At 45.8% G+C, this 21985-nt stretch overlaps 1 protein-coding gene and 1 long non-coding RNA gene across 5 annotated transcripts in view; one reads left to right on the top strand and one right to left on the bottom strand.

Annotated features, from left to right (window-relative positions):
• LOC114873179 overlaps positions 1–21985 on the bottom strand; it is a 94377-nt gene that overhangs the window by 54112 nt on the left and 18280 nt on the right. For both annotated transcript variants that reach the window (XR_003788886.2, XR_003788887.2), the window contains exon 2: positions 19400–19661. This is a non-coding gene — a long non-coding RNA (uncharacterized LOC114873179). The remainder of the gene's footprint in view (positions 1–19399; positions 19662–21985) is intronic.
• The window catches only part of LOC114873147 (igLON family member 5-like), a 31092-nt gene continuing 11138 nt past the window's right edge, over positions 2032–21985 (top strand). Inside the window, exons 1-3 of one of the 3 annotated variants that reach the window (XM_029181160.2) lie at positions 2032–2303; positions 3023–3258; positions 18811–18921. In XM_029181160.2, coding sequence (XP_029036993.1) covers positions 18858–18921 — 64 coding nt within the window. In that variant the 5' untranslated portion in view covers positions 2032–2303; positions 3023–3258; positions 18811–18857. Of the gene's footprint in view, positions 2713–3022; positions 3259–4809; positions 4870–18810; positions 18922–21985 lie in introns of those variants that run through there. The other 2 variants (XM_046286473.1, XM_029181166.2) reach the window with 2 other exon arrangements.

Raw genomic sequence — 21985 nt, 5'->3', positions numbered from 1 at the left:
CACGCGTGTGGCACATCGAACCCACGATTAAACACTCTGATAAACACGTAACATTTGCATCATCTTAAACAATTTTCCGTTTCAGGAGGAAGAACCTTTCGATTTTGGGAAGAAAGAAATTTCGATTTTAGGATGAACCAACTGATTCTTTTTTGAGGAAATACCCTTGTACGATGTGACAAGAAGTCTCCTCGATACTGAACGTATTCCAAGAGGGACAGGATTGCAAGGGACGTGAGGAGAAATAAAGAACGACAAAATAGCTGCACGGATATCGAGGATTTTAGGAAGTCCAGAAGAGTTTAGAAAGCGTCAGAGAGCATACGATTTACTTCAAAGTCCTCGGCAGAGAGTGTACTCCGCGAATGAAGTGACGCGGAGGAGGTAAGAATTTACCCGGGGACGATCAACCAAATGTACCTTCGATAATGGTCCCACCCCGTGGAAAGCGTATGCGACGAGTTGCAAAAGTTTCGTTTCGAGAGACTTCAAATTGTCGCTCCCTTGCGTGGGTGCTGTCGAATAACGAACCTGGGTATTTTTGTCCTCCGACGCGTTCAACTTTTCGAAAATTATTTAACGAAATAACGATTTATCAAAACAACCGAGCACGCGGCTAACGAAATTGATTAAAAATTTGATGGAAGCTTTTTACACCCCTCGAACTCGACGTTTACCAAAATATTGATCTCGGGGTTTTATAATAAATCTACCCTTCAACCTGATACTCTCTTTTGCACGAATTATGTACTTCAAACGCGACCTTTTAAAATCATTTCGTGGAAGGAAATGTGTTTCTCGTTAGATCTAAAAAGTAAAAGGTAAATAATCGCGCGATCGAAATCGATCGAAAAGGGAAGGGAAGAAAGGGTGAGAGGCGGGGAAAGAAAAGCATAAAATTTAACATTGTTCCTAAAGAGGGAGAAGAATGGCAAGCGGTGCAGAAAACGGGGTCGCGACAATCGGTCGCGTCGGGTTTCGGGCCACTAGCCGCGCTCTCGATAAACCGCGTTCTACCGAAATTTCCAAATCCTAATTGCGAGGAAATGGTGTGTAACGACGTGAAATATTATCCGGAAAAAGGCGCTGACTCTTATTACTCGGCTGGCCGAGGAACGAATCTTTTAATCCGACGACTTCTTTCTCCGCATTTCACCGCACCTGCCCGGAAATCGCTGACCCGCCGTTTCCATTGCCAATCTGTTACGGCAGAGGCGCGGATCCAGCCGAGGGAAACACCAAGGGTTAAGGGAACGAACGTGTTTGCCTGCCCTTCTCTTCTACCTTCCCTTAACCCTCCATGAAACGACTCGTAAAAACTATCACCTTAAGTGATTCGTTGAATTTCATCGAAAGGATAAAAAATGAAACGCGTTGATTGAAAGTGGCTGAAGGTTCGACAGATTTCTCGCTACCATCGTTTCAGAGATAAAATTACGCGTTTGACAAAGGGGGATGAAGGGATAAGAAATATTTTGTCGAGCCAAGATTTTTACCATGTTTCGGACGGCTTGCTTCCAATTAGGTACCGCAATCTCGTTAGCGCGAAACGAACCGCGACTTAATTTTAATCTCAAACAACGGCTAAACGTCGTTGTTCGTCCTTTCTGTTTGCCCGACGTTTCGTCCTCCTTGTAATTCAGCGCCATTCCCGCCGGTAATATTCAAGGCGTGGTAAAACTTTCATGATTACGATACAGCGACGCTTTTCGCCTTATTAGAGCGACGGCGGCGATCTTTTCGCCCCGCGATAAGGCTCGTAGGCGACGCATAGAGGAAAGCGAGAGGAGGGTGGAAAAAGGGGAGGTCGGCGACGATGTTACGAAGCCACAAGTTTAAACTATTTCTGCTCCGACGGATTTGCATTTGCACGTAGAGGAATCCTGGCAGGGCGATATGCTCGACAAGAGTAATCTGGATGCATCGGCAAGGCGTGTTGCGCGCGACAGCGAGGTGTGCTGCGAGCGCGTCGCGTCGCGTCGCGGCGCAGGCGTCGAAACCCAGGAACGTTCGTCAGTCTTCGGGCGAACTTGAAACGCGTGGCTTCGCGTTCACCTCTATTCTCATCTATCGCCTTCTCTCATTTACTATTTGCCGCCGATAGATCGCAACCGCGATCCTCGTCTCGCGCCAAAAATCACGCATCATCGAAGCTTCCTATTCTTTTCACCCCTTCGCGAATCGTGCAACCACGTCTTTCACCACCGCGCCTCTTCCGCTGGCCCTGCCTCGACGAATGTTTCTTCCCGTTCGTGCTTGCATCCGCAACGTTGGATCCCTGTTTTTCCCACCGACACGAATTCGTACGTACACGTACAACGTACCTGGACGCGTGAATTTCGGTGACATCGCGTCGGACCGTGGTTACAAACACCCCTTCTCTGTCGAAACCATGTTCCGTGTCGCTATAATTTACCCGCTATTCCCGCACCAACGAGGACAAGCGTTTTTATCATCTTTTTCTTTCATAGTTTTAGAGGGAATTGCAAATACGGGATAACTAATCCGTGGCTGATATCGGATTTCAACTTTATAGATGGATTTTACATATCTATCCTTTCAACCTCGATCGAGAACAATGTCTGTGGGTCGGAAGAATTTCATTTCCCATTGCAATTCCATTGCTTTCACGATCCATTTGCCGCTTCCGATCCATCGACCAGTCGTCGCGATAGAAAATGTATGCACCAAAGTGCCGTGCGAATTTACAACGTTCGTATTTCGCGCTTTCCTACCAAATCGTGATCCGAATAAAAGCACGTAATTGAACGAGTAATTTCGCCCTTTCAAATCACTGATTACACGAAAATACGTTTCCTTATTGATTATGAACGCCCCTCTTGCTAGCGTTTCTCAGTCTTAATTAAAAATTAATTGTACCGCTTTGAGCTGAAATTCACTCGACGATAATTATCTTAAAATTGCTTCTTCCTTTATCCAGCGATAACAACGCTATTCGTTCGAGCTGTATATTTAGAAAATCATCTTCCTTCCTCTTTATCTTTCCTATTTTCATTTTTAGCGTCGCTAGTATAATCGCATCAACGTTGAACTCCCGTTCCGATACGTCGGTGCATGGACCACGAATGAGAAGAGAATTTCGTTCCCAGTCGAAACGCTAACACGATAATGGAGCCGTGAAAAAAAGTTTCACGGAGTACTGTCTGTGCAACGCGCGAAACACGCAGAATGGAGTAACGCGAGGAGAAAACGATGCCCGTTCGAAGCAGAGCTCACGATTTCGTCGAGCGATAAGCGGTAAGAGATCCCATAGCTCAACATTCATTTACATATTCTACCGCGACGCGACAACCTGTATTCTTAGACGTTACATCTTGCCATCTCCACGTCAAGCCGTCGCAACCTAAATTCGAGGGCGTCGCGGCGCGGATCGACTGTAAGTTCGCTCGCGGGAAACGGGAAGAAGGTCACCGCTGCTCTTTGGCTGACTCCACGATTCCCCAGAGGGCTTTCTTTCATTTTCCCCGAGAATATTAATATTTCTCGGCGATAATTAGGAAATCATTTTCCCTCGTATTCGAGTCGCGCTATCGGTGCTCTTGTAACCATTCAACTATCTCGTTCGAGCATTACGATACTGTAATTACACGACTGAGGGGAGGGCAAACTTTGCGCCACAAATTACAAAGCTGCAGAAGCACACGACGCAACTCCGCGTTACCATAACTGCACTCCAGAGATAATGACTTAAAACATTCGCAACAATTCCCTGGTAAACTGTACGCAACCTGTAATAAACGGAACTCGCTCTGCTGATTGTTTATAATCCGAGCCGTTTATTTAACGCTTAATTACGAAGCACTTTAAAGTATTACTTTCAACCTGATCGGATGAACTAACTTTGTTACCCGATCTTGAGCTGTTGAATGAAATTTACAGAAGCGATAATTTTCATTCGAACAAAATCTTTGCGCGAATGGTAGTATCGTAGTAAACCGGGCATCAGAGTTTCATTAATCCGAAGACGAGCAGAGGTAATTCGTAACCGCGTCGAGGGTGAACGATGCGTTTGAAAATTGTTCGAGGCGACAAGTTCTTAATGGAAGTTCGGTAATGAGATAACGTGAAAAATCACGCTCGCCTACGCGACACTCCCCCTTTAATTCCCCGGCTACAATAATTTATCTCGGAACTTTCTCCCAGACACGCGATACGTACGATGTAATTTAGTTTAACGACTAACGCGACTCTTCTACCACGTGATCCCTCGTTTCGATCATTTTCATCGTGGAAAGTTGGTCGGCATTCAAATATTCCATTTAACACGGCTATCTCACGATTTCTCCGACTTCGCTCACTTCTCAGGTAAAAAAAACGGAGCCAGGGTGCTCTCGACGCACCCATTCATCCCCTTGGCTTTGTTTCTTCTCCACTCAAGGAGGGGAAAAAAACAGGCCGATTCCCCTGTAATCGCGCGACGCGAAATGTCCGTCATTTTCATCCTTCGCGCGCTGAATTTCTCCAGGAAAACACGGATCCGAGACTCGACTGAAGAAGGAAAACAAAACCGAGGGTAATCCGCGGAATCCCGAGAATCTTTGTCAACGTTGTGTTTCTCTTTTTATCGACCCTGTCTACTTATGAATGTATTTCCAATCGCGCGATAAAAATTCTGATACGATCGGTGTCTCGTAGCTGTCGTAAATCACTGTTTTCGAATTCTATCGGCGCGAAACGAAGGTAAACGTTTCGCCGGTTTCTACGAAAGAAAGGAACACGTTAACACGTTGCAAGTGCATCGCGAGATAAATGATTCTCCGTAGCGTGAAAAACAAGGTGGAAATAAATCACGGATCCAGGTTGTAACCGACAACGGGTGATCGACTCCCCTCGGAGAATAAGATATCGGTAAGATAACATCCAGTTGAAACGTCCGATCGGATAGTTTTCGATTATTGTATCGCGTGACCCTTCGATCTTCTAAACGACGTGTATTCGTTCCTTCCGATCGTTTTCTCGCAAATCGATTTCGAACCCTATTTATTCGCCTTTGATGGAAAAAAAAACTGATCCGGCGAAACAAAGGATTTTCTCGAGAGAGAAAAAGAGGAATAAACGAGTTAATTAACGATCCGTGTAAAATAAAATGATGAAGGAAGAAGATAAAAGGGGAGGAAGGTGGAAAAATGGGTGCAAAGGGAGGATATAATGTATGTGCGCGAGGCGAATAAAAAACAAAATGGAACGAGTCGCGTTCGTGACTTCGTTGACGCCTCCGTTTCGTTCGAATCGGCTAGACTAGGCGGAACTCGAAAGAACGAGGGAATAACAGACGCGGGGTGAGCTCGAAGGAAGTGGATATTTCGCCCGGAGAGAATTTGAATAAAAGCAGCAGAGATGGTAGTTTCCTGCTCTTTCTCTCAGCCTCTCTTTTCCGCGCCTACACCTCTCCTCCCCTTCGTTTCCTGTCGTCCTTTCAACCCTTTGCGCTCGAGAAGAAATGCGAGTTCCGCGTATGGAAAGTCGTAAAAAGCCGTGGCCCTGCGTCGCGACGCCGAGCGACGTCCCGACAGCTACAGTCCGGTTGAAAGTCGCTTCTTTTTTCTCGTCCTCCCGCTTCGAAATTCAACCAACTTCGCGAATCTTCCTCGTCGGGAAAATCGGCCACGTTTTCCAACTTCCGATCGACTGTTTTCCGATTCGTGGATCAAACTTCGTTCCCCGTTCGCGGATCAACGTTAAACGTCGAAGCAGCGAAATCTTTTGTTCCACTTTCGAAATCCCGGTGGCGCAACTTTTCGAGAGACAGATTTCGAGTTTTATTCCGCGAGCTTGCGGTCCCGACGCGTCTACCCGAACTCGAAAATAGGATTCCGACTATTAGGTTCGTAAGATCTCTCCGTTGAGAGCTCGAGGATAAAAGAGTTTCTTTATATTTTCTATTTTCCACCGCAGTCAACCGCTGTACCCGCGTAAAGAAAGCGTGCGTAGCAAACATTCCCCTCGACTTACCGAGCAACATAGTCTCGAATAGACGTTTCCACAAAGTCGGTTATCGTTTTCCCGGGATACCATCGCCTTCGTTTATCCGATATCCAACTGTAGAATATTCTGTTTCGACGTTGTTCTTTACCTTGCATGCTTCATTTCCACCGCCGTTCTTTTATTATACACGAGTCTTACAAAAGCAACCACACTTTCCATAATATAATAAAAATTTCAACACGCTTCATTTGTAAAACAAGACGCAGGTATTTCCAGTGCAACCAAACGGCGGAGGAAAATTGATTAAATTTCTAATTAACCGCTATTTCGTCGCGAATTTCGTGTATCGATCTTCGGACTAATTCGCTCCGAGACAATTGCCGTGGATAAATCGGACAAAGACTTTTGGATAACGTACGTTTGTGAATTTCTCTGGTGACGATAGCAGAAGCTGCGAGCCTCGCAATCGCCAGCAGCCGCGCAGTTATCATCTCCTCCGAAGGATTCCTTGTCCGTCCAATATCCAAGCAGAATATTCCGTTTCCTTGGATTTTCCGCCAGCCGTACTCTACACCCGATTTACCTCGAGCACCGGTCACCCTCTCGATGACCACGTACGCGAGGAGCTCGTATCCTGCACGCGGTCCGAATTGTCCTCCAACCTGTCCGCTGCACCAGTCGTTCCGGCCAAGAGACTCGCGAAAAAATTGCTGCATTTCTCCACAAATCTCGCGATATGTACTGGTAAACGGGCCCCTCGTTCTAACGAGCTTTCGAGCGGAAAATTGATTTTATCGAAACGTTACACGCGTTCTCCTCCTCCTTTGTTCTCCCGGAAGGATTAAAGCCTTCGAATGTTCCCGGAAACTCTTCGCGATTGAAGGCATTAAAAAGATTGACCAAAGGATATTAAAGGATCTTCAGCGACGTATCAAGCCGTCGGATCTGCAGGGATCCCTCGGTTCGGGAAGTCACGCGGCAAGCGTAAGCAAAGTTGCACGAGGCTCGTTTCGACCCCGATTATCGTAAATAGCATCAGCAATGGAAATCGGTGTTTCGATGGGCAGTCAGGGCATAATACGAGCGCGATAGCGGGGCGAAGCATCGATAAAAGCTGCGTCGACCTTACGCTGGGAGATTTCTCTTTGAGATAACGCGCGTATCGCGGATGAACCGACTCGATTCAAGAGAATTTGTATAAAATTCACGTTTCAGGATAAAGAATTATAGAATGTTATTTTTCAATAAACAAGAGCGACGATGCGAAAAAAGAGGCAGCATCGCAAGAGTACAATCAAGAGGGGAAAAAACAATAGACTTTGAAAGGTTTGATAAACCGTGCGAAAGCTCGACCGTCGGGTTCGTTTATCGAGAGCAAATGCAACTGTATCCGTCACCGACAAGAATTTCAACGCGGAAACGCGAGCAGCTAATTCGAACGAGAACTCGGTAGGTGGGTTCGATCGATCGATCGTTCGAAAACACAGTCTCGAATCTAGAAGGTGCAATTTCCATTGAAACTCCACGGCCGCGGAGGAGCGAGTTAACAGGAACGCCATTAGCATAGTTTGTGGACTAGGTTCGGTTAATTTCGCGGCTGGCAGCCAGCTTTTGTTCCTTCTATCGCTTCGAAACGTCAATCCCTCTTCGATTCCTACCGATTCCGATAGTCTTCGTTCGGCGAGAAACGCGAACCACTCGATTTCGTATACGCGACACGCGTCTCATAAAATACCTATCAATTTCTCTTCTCTTTTCTACCGTTTTATCGAGTGAAAGAAATTCAGTCGAACGTGCAGTGACAATATAGAATCGCGCGCTTAGTAGCTTAGGGGACGTAACAGTTACGCGTTATCAGGAAGCTTATCGTCCTGTCGCGTTATTGTCCAGCCGTAAAAGACACGATTACTCGAAAAATGCGATACTAGTTAAATAAAACGACTCGACGTATCGCTGTGTATTTGTTCGAGCTTTTTACAGATCATTTTTCCTCTTTCTACGGTTTTAACTTTCTATTGCATGAGTTTTTATGACGAGTTGAAAAAAGTATATATGGCTGTTAGTCTGCTTAAAAATGAGTGTGGTCATGAAATAAATAATAAAATTTTATTAGAAAATTGCGCAATGTTCCCACTTGGAACCAACATTAGTCTTCTTAATATACTATAGAACATTTGAAATTTAAGTTCCCAATTGGGAACGGAATATCAATCCCGCGTTCTTCGTTGCTTAATCTTTCATCGATGTAAAACGGCAAACAAGGGAATTTACCAGTCTGTCTGTAAGATTAAATGGTACGCTATTAGTTTAACAAACAGCGGCTAAGTTATTACCTGCGAGGGTGCATCAATTTCCCGCGAGGGCTTTTTTCAATTCCTGCCCGAGCATATTTATTAAAAGCTATTAATTGATACGATGCTGTACAGTCGCGTTCACAGCGCGATACGCAATTTCAGTTATTTTATTTAACCCGCCGGATAAGCCAGCCACCCATACGACCAACCAGTCTCGACCACATAAATTTCGTCCAGCTACACCGGTGACAGTCTCTTCCAACTCGTAATATAAAACTTCGTTATCGCGGACAAAAACGGCTGGGATACTATTTTCATTTGTTGAGAACGTCGCGCGACATTTCCGCGAATGCGCGGTTCGCAGAATAAATTGGCGAAACGAAGCGATTATCCCAATAACGGCCTGTTATTCGTTAGCTCGATGATTTCCAGGGAAAATCGAACGTTCCGCGAGTCTTATTCAACGGAATTCCTCGGAATATCATTGCCTCATTAGAGGTATATCGCGCTGTTGCTAATTGACGTCTTTGCGAGGACGAGGCTAGATGCAAAACACAATACCGAGGATGGCCGGGAGAGTGAAACAAACCGCAAATCCCTGCAATTACGATCGACGCGGAGCGAAACGAAAGGGGCGAGGCGAATTGGTTAATTGAATTGGCCGTAAATTGCAATCGGCAAAGTTGCAGAGAAACTGCATACTGCCACGCGGTATGTCACGCACCCGGGGCGCGTGATGCGCGTTTCGACCGGGGGTCACGGAACGCGGAATGGATCGCGCGGCTCCATATTCGGGACTTATTGAAAAGCACGTACAGACACGTGCAGACATCGACCCTCCTATAATAACTGGCCACGTCAAGACAAATATGCGGTGAGCAAATTTCGACGAGCTACCGCGCCCATGTTTGCGCTCGATTTTCCCCTACCAGGTCTAACCGCGATCGCCGACCGCGAGGACTTCCGCTTCCACCGTCACGCGCCTACACGTGATTAATATCGATATCCTTTATGCGTTTCCGCAGAGACGCCCTTGGATCTTCGTCCGATCCAATCTGCTTTATGGCGAATAGAGAAAAGATTTCGCAATTCCGCCAAGATGAAAATCATCGCAGGTCGAGGTCCCGTTGAATCGGATCGATCGTCAATTTGTAGGTGGGCGGGCAACAGCAGCGACGATATAAAGTTTTCAGTGAGCAAAGACAAACAGGCGAAGCGGAGGGTAAGTCCAACGAGACTTAACACTTGCCCCCCGCAGCTCGGCACGGCGACAAATTATCGTCCCCCGTTAGCAGAACGATTTAATACTCGATTTAGGGAAGGGCCATTACTTGCCTTCAACCACCTCCCTTCCTTCTCCCTCTTCTTCGGCCACCATTAGCCCGACCGAGCGTGGCCGAACTTTATGCTAGCAACGACGATGAGTAACGGCGGTGCAGAAAATCGTTAGCCCCCCCATTAATGTACGAGCCGGCGGGAAATCCTGCTGGTAAACACTCGTAAACCGAGCGTTTGGAATCTTGATAATGGATATCGGTTCTCGCGGGCACGTGGAACGTTCGTAAGTTCCAACGAAACTGGAAACCCGGTTTCAACCGACGATCGGCCGATCTCCGCGGGCCGGCTTCCGTTTCGCTTGAAATCAATGATCTTAAGAACGATGAACGAATTCATCAGGTGTACACTCGGTTCCCTTTGCTTTTACCATTCGTTCGAAAGCCACCTGGATGATCTCGTGCGATTCTGCATTCAACTTTGTTGACAAACTTTCATCGACGATTTTCTGCAAATAAGAATCCCGAGGAAGTTTTTAACGAGGAGTCAATTTCAACGGAAGGAACTAGAATTTTCCTCGAAGATAAAAAATGGCGCGCGGAGAAGAGACCGCTGTAGACAAAAGGAAAAGAGGAAAGGAAAAAACGGTGGCAAGGAAAGCAATCGTTCTGCGAATCAGTTGGAAACGATGAAGGAAAATGTCGGGAGGACCCAGGTAGCTCGTTTCCGGCACGTGCGACCGACAGAAATTTCCAAGGGAGCTTTCGGCTTCGCCAAGGATACGTCGTAAGCTCGATCGAGAAAATTGCTGCGAATCCAATTCGACGACCGGAGACCATTTTTTATTGTTCTCGTTTACCTGTAGCCCTCTTCTAATCGGAACGTATAACTCCTTCCTCGAGTTTACGATAGAAAACGCGTTCGAATAAATCGCGACGATGTAATCGCGCGATAAAACCGTTCGGATAAGGAAATTTCTACGGGAAATTAACGAAGAGACGAATTTATTATGAATTAATTAACGTAGCCCGGACGAGTTTTCTGCGTAATATCGGTACATAAATTACTGGCTCGAATGCAGCGCTTTCATCTCTCTGGATGTGCATAAATTTCGCTGTTCGCTTAATTATTCAACGCGTAGACGATAGCAGCAGCTAATTCCTGTCTTGGCGCTTCTGCAAGACTGACTTGTGTCTTGAGAATACGTTTACACCGATAATCAAGAGAAAAATCTGCGTTTCGAAAGGAAATAGGAAAATAGGGAAATACAGGGGTCGTTTCGCGATTGCTGCGAGGATTGTTGTTCTTCGGGTTTCAAAGTTTTCCAATTTTTAACCACGCTCGCCCTGCCGCAATAATTTCACAGCGCTGTTTCACTTAATCATGATAAGCAGGCTGAGCTTCACTGCTAACAACAAAATTCCTCGAGTAATTTACGACACGCTTTTCCCGAATAATCTCGGAATTTTTCTTCCTGCCGTTCCCCGCTTGCGACATACTCGTTGTTTCTCAAACGTCCTTCCCTCCTTTGACAGTAAATTCGAAAATATTTGCGGAAACTCGTGCACGAAACGGTGATTTCTTAAGCAGCGCGTAAATATCGGTCAAAGAAAATCCGTGGCTAATGCGTTTCGATGAATGTCGAAGCCTGGCAAAGGGTTAACGCGGATTCAATATCAGCTTGTAGTTTCGTGCTTGACCAAGCTGGCCAAAATCTACTATTATCCCGATGTTCCTTTCTCGATTTCACGGACCGTGCGATCGTAAAGTACAATAAACGACAGTCTCGAAATTCCCTGTTCCTGATTTTCATCCGTTTAAACCTGGTTACACTCTAACGACTATTTATTTACGATTTCGAATATACCCTTTCTGATCACCGTTCTCTAAAAACCAGAAGCAACGTCCGAAACACGCACCACTTTACCTGGTCGGTCGAGCAACAAACGCTGGAACGACTTGCTTTTCGTTCGAACGTATCCCGGCGTAATTGGCCACGCTCGGCTTCCGCTTTACCCGCTTTTCCGCTTGGCCATAACAATTCAAAGGAACTTTTCCCGGAGAACTTGTCCAAGTTGCCCGGGATCGATTCGGCAAACTCTTTAACATCGCGATTCTGGAAAATAAACCGATCGAGTTGTATTATAAAACATGGGGCCTGTTTCGAAACGTTCGACAGCATTGGTTTCTCGGCGTAACTGGAGTGTAATGTAATTCGACATCCGTAAAACGTATGGAGGATATATCCGAAAGCGTTGGCGGATGAAACGGTGGATCGACTAGTTGGAAGCGTTTACATAAGCGGTTATCTATATCGAGATTTATTGATCGATGCACTCTAGTTCCGCGACCCATTGGATTCACATGGGATTTTAACAACGTATCTCGTTCCCTCTTTTGCCTGCCTCCTCTTTACTCTTCTATCTGCCCTGTCCCCGTAGCTGTCCGACTCAGTTTCCCTCTTTCACCCTCCTCTCGGCTTCTCTCGCCAGTCGGTCACTCGATTCGGGTCAAACACTTGGATTTCACACGATGTATAATGCAACCCTTTCGAACGGGATAGAATACGAAAGAGGCTGACACGAGCGGCTCGAAAAATGCCGATCGAACACGGCCGGAAGTAGCGGCGTAGACGCGTCGAAGAAAAAGCCGAAACCGTGGATCCGTTTGGAAAATTTGAAGAAATTTTCGATATGCAAATACGCTGGTTGCTCGCCAAAAATTTAAATGCGGTTAGGAAAAAAATTACTCGATTAATCTGTCTGCACAGTCGGAAGATGTGCAAAATAATTCTTCGAATTGGCATAAAAATTCCAGCTCGACTAAACCGGTGGATATATTTGCTTTCGCGACAATGGCCGAGAGAAATGATCGACTATATCCGGTCGCGATGCAAATGGGTTAAATAAACGCGCGAAAAGTAATAGTCTTTTTATACGACATCGATCGGAACGGTGGTGCGACAATATTTCGAATGGAACGCGTGGGTGCGGGCGGGAATTTCGTAACTAGCGACGATCGTTTTCCTATCGAGGAGCCCGACGATGCGTTTCCCGGTTACGCGCGCGTTCCAGTTAATCCCGTTGTTGCTCGACGATACCCGAGGACGCTTCCCCCGGGCAACACGTACGCACAAGAGCTTTTAATACGTTTAACAGCGATGCGTTGTACGACGTAACTTTGAAAATGTCGCACAGTTTAGAACGGGGCCGTGTTTACCCCGCCTCCGTAATCCCGGCCCACCTTCGCTAATGCGTCGGCCAAAGCCGACCGCAACACCAGACGTCGAGTTTACCACTACACGCGCTAAATCCCGTCAAACCTATCAGGCTTTGCTCCGGGCTCGTGCTGCGACAAACCCCCTGATTCAACCCCCGAACACAACGGCCGCGTCTTAATTTTCCTTCGAATCAACGCGGCGAACGATGTTTAACGATCCGGTCGATTGCGTGTAAAATTTCGCAAGAGCGAACCCGTCGATCAGAGGCAACGGAAGGTAACTGGCCGAGTCTATCGGAAGGGCGGGAGAGTTTTATTAGCCGGCTGATAAGGAACAAGGAGCTTTACGTCGAGCTCAGTGCCACGATTCATGAGCCTTTCAAGAATGATGAAGAGAGGTACGCTTTACCTTCCTCCTTTCTCCCGGTTGCTTCCTTTTTTTTTTTTCTCTCCTCCAAAGGAGAAGAATCGAGGAAAACATACCGTGCTTGACTCGATCGAACCTCTTCCGCTTCGAGGAACGACGCCGAAGGATCCTTCCAAGATTCGTCTCTTCTTTGCGCGTCTTTCATTCCAGCGTCGATCCGTCGGAGCCACAATCTCGAGAATTCTCCTCGTCGCGCTCGACACTGATCGGGCACGAGTCCCATTACCCTCCTCCGTGCGAGGAATTTCAAGAAAGAAAACTAGAGACGGAACGGAAGAGGAGGAGGCGAGAAGAGAAAAGAATTCTTGACGAAACGTCGCTTGTCAAATAAAATGCTACCTTCAAAGGTAGACCGAAAGCCCGAGGAGTCTACGGCAACGTATTGTCAGAAAACGAAACGAACGAGAATAAATACAAAACTGAGAAAGGTGATTTTTCATCGAAATTACTTGGAACGTCGAATCGACGATTGAAATTAATCGTTCCATTCTACCTGACGTTTCACGCGTCGGGTAATTAAAATGTTAGAAAGCTCTCGCGAAGGAGGAACGAAATTACGCCCGCCAAGAGCCCCTTCGTTCGTTTTGATGAAAAGGAATTTGATATGCGAACTGTCAGTTTAATAACGCGTATCCAGTCAGCAGAGAACCACTCGATTTTAGTTGGCTCGATTCGATCGTTAAATTAATCTGGCGCGTCTGTGATTTAAAAAAAAAACGTAAATGGAGGACGGATTTAACGTGAAAAGTTTGGCGTAGGGATTGCGTCGCGTTGCGTCGATACAATACGATTCCATTCGATCCGATTCGATTAACCATCATAGAAGAGTGGCGATACAGAGGAGCATTCTAACCGGTACACTGCTTACGAAACGCATCAACCTATCGTCGATACGGTCCATTAATTTCTTTGCCATCCTCCATGGGGTTTTAGATCGAAAAAACGAAAAAATATTCAATGGCTGTTTATAGAAAACCCTCCAAAAATCTTCCCTTCTATCTCCGCCTTTGTTTTCGCCCTCTTCACCCCAATTTCTTTTTCTTTCCACGACATCTAATGGTATACCAAAAAGAAGGAAGGACGGAAGGAAACGATAAAACTTGAGCGACGAAAGTTTTCCTCGATACCATACCGTGCGATGTAGAAGTTTCGCGGCGAAACAACTCGCAATCGTGCGATTGCACGTGAGAAACAGTAATTGCATGCAGCATTCTACTTATTCGTCTAGATCGCGATCGCGAGACGTTATCCGGCCAGAAAAGACGGGAAATTTACGAACCGCGATAAATTTAATGATCGAACACCGGAGTCGACCGCGAGTCGAAGTGAACGACCGTGGTGCAGAGATCTGCCGTCTCTACGCGATAGCTTAATTAACAAACATTTCTCTATGCCAGGGCTGTCAGTTTTTATTCCGCAAACATGTAACATTTGGGTCAAGGATCAAAGAAATGCTCGGTCGAGGATACTCGACGCTGGAAAAGAGACCGCGAAACATTTATTTTAATTCAATGTAATCTACAGAGCAGAAGCTATTAAAAATGACAAAAGTACCAACGATAGCTTCGAATAAATCACGGAGGAAGAACAATAACGAGCAGTGACTTAATGAAAAGTTCCGTAGAATTGGTTCGAAAATTGAAAGAAGGGTTAAAGGGAAAGTTCGATCAACTGAGAGCAACCGCTGTAAAGATTATAGGTTCTACGGAAATTGAAATTGAAATAAAAGCCGAAGAGGAACAGGAAAGAAAATTAATATCATCGGTCCGTCATCGAGGTGCAAGTTAGTACGAGTTATCGAGCGACCAGTAAATAACGAGTAAATGATTATCCGACGAACGCAGAGTAGTTCATTAATATGAAAATACGGTCGACCGAATAGCGATACCCGCTTTCCAAATTAAAAATCTCTTGGCCCGTCTATGCGTTTTAACTGCCTATTATTCGGAAATACAGTTTCCCGTTAACGATCCGGCCGACCATATTTTCCAGCTCGATACGCCGATCCTCGGTAAAACGAGACTTCGATAAAAATCAAGAAAACTCGTAACGACGAAAACGGTTCGAAATCTCCGTGAGCAAGTAATTGCATCGATTTCCCTGTGCGCGATCCGAAACAACTGTACCCGACGCTGTTTGTTCGAAAATCGTCAAAAGGAATTGCAGAGCTTCGCTGAAACTACGGGAACCATGAAACCTACGTGAAACAGGAATAACAATAACTTTCAGTTCGAACACGAGAGACCCTCAGCTGAAAATCAATGTGTATTAATATATTGATCGAAAGGGAGTCGATATTTGTTTCCCTTCCAACGAAGCTGTACAAGGTTACCGATCAAATCGTATAATGCACGGAACCAGGAGGCTCGATAACGACCCGTTGACGTACGAAGGGTTCGAATCGGGCAAATGAAGAGATCCGAACGATGAGTCGAGGGTGGCAAGGGACTGGCCCGCGCGAACAAGCATCCTCCTTCGTTATGACGTGCCAATAAATTGTAGGAGGCAAGGGTTGCTTCACCGGCGTTCCTTGCCTTGACATCGACAGCTCGTTACACCGTCAAGACGGCCGGCTGACGGCGTTATATACATAATTCAAGTACCCCAACGTACGGCTTCCCCGCCACGTGCAGACACTTTCAGACGAAAGGGTTTCACCTTGCCCTGTGTGCCGCTCACCTCGGCAAACCCAATTTTCACCGGGAGAGGGTTGCTATCCGTTCGTTTCGAGAGTTAACGCCTTCCTACCGCGCCGTTCTAATTACTCGTCAGCGATTTTAGCAAAATAATCCTGGTGTTTAACGTCAGGAGGGTAGAGACGTTTGAAAAGGAGCTTCCGTTCCCGATACGCTTGCAAAGCAAAGTCAGAGGAAGAAAAATCTCTCCGTGAGTTACGAGGAAGGAAAACGAAACGATACGATATCGAGTGTACGTTGGATATTATAGGACCCCGTAACAATGGTATCGGCCACGGCGAGAACGTATCAGCGTTAATATATCGACGGCACTGCGATCGATAATTCGACTCGCTCGACGGTAAATCACGATCGGCCGCGTAAGACTGCTTTTTCCACGGGAAATACTGCGAACGGGGTTAAATATTGCGTCGACGATACACCGTTCCGTGCAGCGGACCGAATCGCACTGTCCGTCCGGTTTGCGTTGAACCACGGAAGTCTAAAAGAGGGAACGTTAGACGAAATAGGGGTAGATCTTTTTCAGCGAGACGTAAATCAAAGCGATTGAAATTACAGAAAGTGAGTCCTTTTTGTTTCCCTTCGTTCTATTCGACGATAAAAACAAATGGCACGGGAACCAGCGCCGTTAAATACAACCCGGCCAGACATGCGCCGCTAAAAAGCGTCATAAATATTCCAATATTACGAATGCATCGGCGATAATATATACGGCTAATTCCGAACGCGGGCGTTGCGAGGAATATTTCCTAGTTTCCTGGCGATCGTTTCGTTCAATTCGAAACCGTTTCTAAGGAAATTTCTAAGATTCGTCGACGATAAATAATGCGACGGCACAAAGAGAGGAATGCTAATTGTTCGTCGCGGGGACGCTCGTCATCGTGGCTGTTTAATTTTCCTTACCCTCCCGTCCACCCTTCACCGTCGAGCGGTTCTTCTCGAAGACACGGGGACGGCACGTTTCACCGAAAAGACCACGTACCTCGCCCGGTTGCTTTTCCTTTTTTCCTTCATCCAGGAACGACGGAAAGCGCGACAAACGCAAGAAAGAAAAATACGTGACCCGTGATGAAAGTGTTCGCATTTATATCTCCTCCTCTCGAGCTTTTCGGACTCTTCTGCTCTCTCTGCTGACACTAATTTGCCAGCTTTCTCCTATCTCTCGTATCTCTCGAGCTTCTTCTACCGAGGCGACACTCTTTCTGGTCCGCGCGTTTAAAGAAACCAGCCGCGTTTTGCATTATGCCCGGGAAACGCTCCATCGAGAAGAAACCGGATCGTGACCGACACTCTTATTGTTACCATCGTCCCGACAAATCTTTCAACGTCTCTTCGTAAAATGGATAAGCACCGTGTCTTGACGATTCTTGGGAGAAATTAAAGAAAGCAACGATACAAGCAACCGTTCTTGAAAGCCTTTTCAGACTTACAAATGGTTCATTCAGGAGAGTATATGAACGAGTATCGTTTCAACAACCGCGAGAACGTACAGATAAAACAAAGCTATGCTCTTCTTGGCTGGTTCGCCTGCATTTGTATAGCCGCAAGCACCTAGCGGTTGCTTTCATCGCGAACCCTCGCCTCTATCCAACCAAACGGCCAGTTAAAACGGCGTCTAATTAAGTAACGAAAGGACGAGTGCGTAGGTGAACTTGCGAAATTCATTGAACTCGTTTCTTTCCATTTTGTGAAAGGAACACGCGTGTTCCTCGGAAAAATCGGAGACGAGCAATTAACCCGTGCCGCGATCAATCTCTTCGAATGGCTGGGAAACAAACGTCCTCGACGCATTATTCGAGTGCCGGGGCCGATAAAATATCGTTATAAAACATTTTAATTACGTTTATCGCTCAAGGGAAACACGGCTACGGGGAAAACAACTTTGCATCTCGTTAATATATATTTGCAGAAATAAATATTCATACGCGCGCGGGTTTACACGAATTAATCGAAAACTGGGGAAACACGAAACGCAATTCTCGCATTTATTTCCCCTCCCTCCCGATATCCGTTCGCAACGAGCCTGATTATGAATTCGTAAATTACCGATCATCCACGTGCAAACGACTACCCCGGAATTTCAACTACGCTCCTCAAAGAATTCCCCCCTGTACTTCGACTCGCCGTCAACTTTTCTGCTTCTTCTTGACCGACGAGATCCGGACTTTTAGAAATTATTCCCTTTGTTTCGAGATACTTTCCTGTATATCAGGAATTTGTCCAGAAACTTGGATATTCCCCGTCTCGCCTGGAACTTGCTTATTGGACTCTGGACGCGTATTCTCGTGGAACTTGAAATCGAGATCCGACCAGTCTGGGATTTGGATATTTTTGCCAAGTTCCCTTCCTAGCGTTTGCTACTCCCACAGACACCAAGAATTCGTCCGGAGAGTCGGCGACGCACGGAACTTTGCGATCGGGACCAATTGAACGATACCGAACGATAAGGTTTCTCAGGAATATTATTGAAATCATGGACATAGGTGGCACGGGAGAAGATTAATCGGTCCTCTGTCGTTTACCTGGATTATTCGAGATGCTTGATACATCGCCGCGAAATCCCGGACGCATTTTCCGAACGAACGAGCTCTTGTCTGCGCTATAGACTCCGACGGATGAATGCGTGCATGGTAGACGTACGTGAATCATAGACATCGATCGGTATTAACAATGCACCGTCGGCTTCGGTCCTCGGTAAGGCTTTCCGACACAGGATTAATTAGGAATTTTAGTAGAAAAGATCCTTTCGGGTATTACCGTGCTCGGTGGAAAATGAGATCTCTTCGTGCAGAGTGGATCTACCTACTTTGTACCGCGAAATATCCCCAAGATCGATATCGGGCTAATAGAAACGACGTTGATTCTATTTTTATTCTCTAATAATTAAATGAAAGTTGCTGATTTTATAACAGCGACGTTCGGATAAATTTTCAACGACGATTTTTCGTTATAGGCGAATTCATGGATGAACGCACGATGGATACATGAATCGAAGCCATCATGAGCGCGCTTCGATTGATCCTCCTGTTGCTGGCATCATCGCGTTACCTCGTTCATCCGACTGGTGAGTCAAATCATCGTTTAACGAACATAACCGTTTCGCGACTTTATTGGAAATTTTATTCCAACCGAAAGCCAACGCTACGCTTGTGTTCGTATTTTTAACGAACCGATCCGTTGTCAATCGTCGCGAACAATTTTTTATGTCAAACGCCAGGGCAAGTGGAATCGGACGCGTTCAAAGGGAAGTTAAAGTTTTCACTGGTATCGAATCGAGTTTCGAGCGAGAGACACGCTCTTTAAAAGCTACAATTCACAGCTCTAATTACGGTAATAATCGCGCGAACGAACGAGTTTTCGTTTAACATCGAAACATCGTTTCGAATGTTTCTCAACTACTCTCGAGATACGTTCGTTAGGAACAGTTTCGAGCTCGCCGAATCGCCGTCTTTCCCTTTACTTTTCGGTTCTTTAACGTTGGAAACGACGCCTAAAGGAACAGGCCTTAATCACGAAGAAGAGGAATGGAGGAGCAGACTTACCCCCAGAGGTGGTCGGCTATCTTCATCCAGAGGAAACACCAGCGGCGGTACCAGCGAACTTTCTCAATTAGTGCTTCAGCCCGATCGACCAGCAGCTCATTCGTATTCACCATGAAGCCGGGACCATAGATAGAGCAGCCAGATATCCCCCGTTCCCGCCTCTTCTACCCTCTTTATCCACGACACTTTCCAACCCTTCCTTGTCCCTCCTTTTTCCCGCGTCTTTTCCGTCCTCTCCGTCTCCTTTCCCGCTTGCTGCCATCTGAAAGCATCGAACAAGGAAACGATCAGAATCGTCCTCTTTAATTACCTGCCTTTTAAAACGCCATCGTAATTAACTGCTCTTATATCGAGCAAATGGAAACTCTATTTAGGATTGATCTGGATACGATTTAGTTTGACGATGAACGTTTCGAGTTTATAACGTCGTAACTGTCACCGTTAACGCTTATAAACCTTTATCATCTTCCCTGCAGATTGCTGACGTATACCGGTAGATGGGGAAGGTTGACGGGCGATAGCTGAGATAAAGGGTGAAATATATGTTCACTCGACGCCGCTTGAAAGGACGCGAAATACGGTTAACGAAGATAGAGGTATCGCTTGTCTCGGGACAACTTTCTTCTGGTTAAAAAGTGAAGTTTATTCTTTGTCGCGAGGATACGGATAAATGGCAGGAAATAATTTCACGCGAAGCTTGCGAAGAACGCGTTATAAAATCAAGCGAAAGAAACAGAGCTATGAGGTGTATCCGCGTAACGAAAACTGAAAGAAAGAAAATTCACGTCGGCGAGCTACCGGCGGACAAAAATGTCCACGTATTTTTCTCGTCGCCACTCGCACGCTTCGTTTCCCTATCACCTTCTCCGTGTGCTACACGGACCGTGTAACAAAAGTGCTTGAATCGCAGTTGCCTCCATTAAACGGAAATTTTCCCGGGAAAAGAAATGGAAAGAAGAAGAAAAGGGAAGCAAGTAACCTTTCTTCTTACGAGTATTCTCCTCGGTTTATATACACTGGCCGGTTTTTTATTCCTTCTGGACCGACAGCTTCCTTTTATGAGAAACTACGAGCAACGCGTAAATGGAAGGAAAATTTTCCTCTCCGAAGACGTTTAATTTCAGGTACGGTCCATAAGGCGCGATAGCAAATTTCTCGAAAGAAATGAAGTACGTTCTCGATGATTCTCCCGTTGTTTGCCGTTACGTCGATGATTACACGCGACGGAGAAACGTTTCGGTGAGATCGGTGTACCGATCGGATAATTGTTGGCCCGAAAGCAGGAGGATTCCAATTAACGTGGGTCACGGTAATCGTCCAGGGAGAAATATATTGGCTCGGTAGCTACGTAACGTAATAACGTTTCCTGAAATTTATTATCACGAATGCCTCCGAATCTTGTGCACGTCTGCGTACAAACGAACCTCCTTTAAAAACGAATTTCTACAATTTGAGGAAACGAAATTGATAGACGTGGATCGATGAAAAATTGATTCAGCAAACTACTCCTGTATTTTATCAGAAAGAAAAACTTGTTTGCATCGTTATTGGCTACTTTCGAGTACCCTACAAGAATCACTCGACTCGCTGTTATTTTCGCAAGACTCGCAGTGTCGGTGGACAAAGATAAAGTGTCTTAGAATTCAGGAAATGCTTTGAAAATCGCAAAGTTTCCTTTACGAGGGAACCTCCGTTCGCCTCAAAATTCATCTTTGCAAATTGTCCAATTACAAAGATCTTCTCTCCTCTCGGAAAGTTCCTTCCCTGTACTTCTGTAAAAGATGCTCGAAACGTTTCCGGTGATAAGTCACGGAAGAATTTACATTTCTCGGTCTCTTCGAATCTTCAAAGATCGACGTATTACGATTATCGAACGCGTTCTCTCGGCTCCGCTTTCCCGAGTTTAATTAATTTCTTCTCGATTAATAATGAAATACCCGAGGAAAGAAATTTTAATACCGTAAAACGAGTCGGTTAAAAAACTCTCGGCAGAACAGTTCGAAAATAAGAAAAGGTCGAGGTACAAGGAAAGTATTTACAATGGATCGTAGCTGGTGAACGCGTCTCGTTCAGCCTGGTAACCGCAAAGTTCACTCGCAAAGTTCATTCGAACCTTTATCATCCGGTGGTCAAAGCCCTTTAGGCATCGATCGTGCTCGGTATACCGTAAGTAGTTGAAACTAGCGTCGATGAGAGAGCGAGCAGGGCGTAAACTGGTGGTTGCGGTAGCTTGTACGATAATAGAGAGACGATATAGGGGAGTATGCTGCCAGGAAGGCTCTGAAGAACTAGAAAAAGATTTCTAACTTCAAATTGTATCCACAGAATGATAATAAGGGCCAGAAATTTAAATTTTACTCGAGACAGAGTGACTTTCAGTATTTATAAATGCAAGTGCCTTTCGACGGAGGCGTAATTTCTAAATCTCAGACTTCCCAACCCAGAAATAGTGCCTCAAAATTCAAAATTCCCTGTACAATAGAGTGCTAAGTGTCGTACATAGCGAGAAAATTTCCGGTAAACAAGTATTTCGTCGAATCCTCTTACGATTATACTCTGTACCTACGTATATCTACCTACGCTTGT

The sequence above is a fragment of the Osmia bicornis genome, chromosome 7 (assembly GCF_907164935.1).
Source record: "Osmia bicornis bicornis chromosome 7, iOsmBic2.1, whole genome shotgun sequence".
Lineage (NCBI taxonomy): Eukaryota > Metazoa > Arthropoda > Insecta > Hymenoptera > Megachilidae > Osmia > Osmia bicornis.
This window is presented reverse-complemented; position numbering and strand designations above follow the sequence as displayed.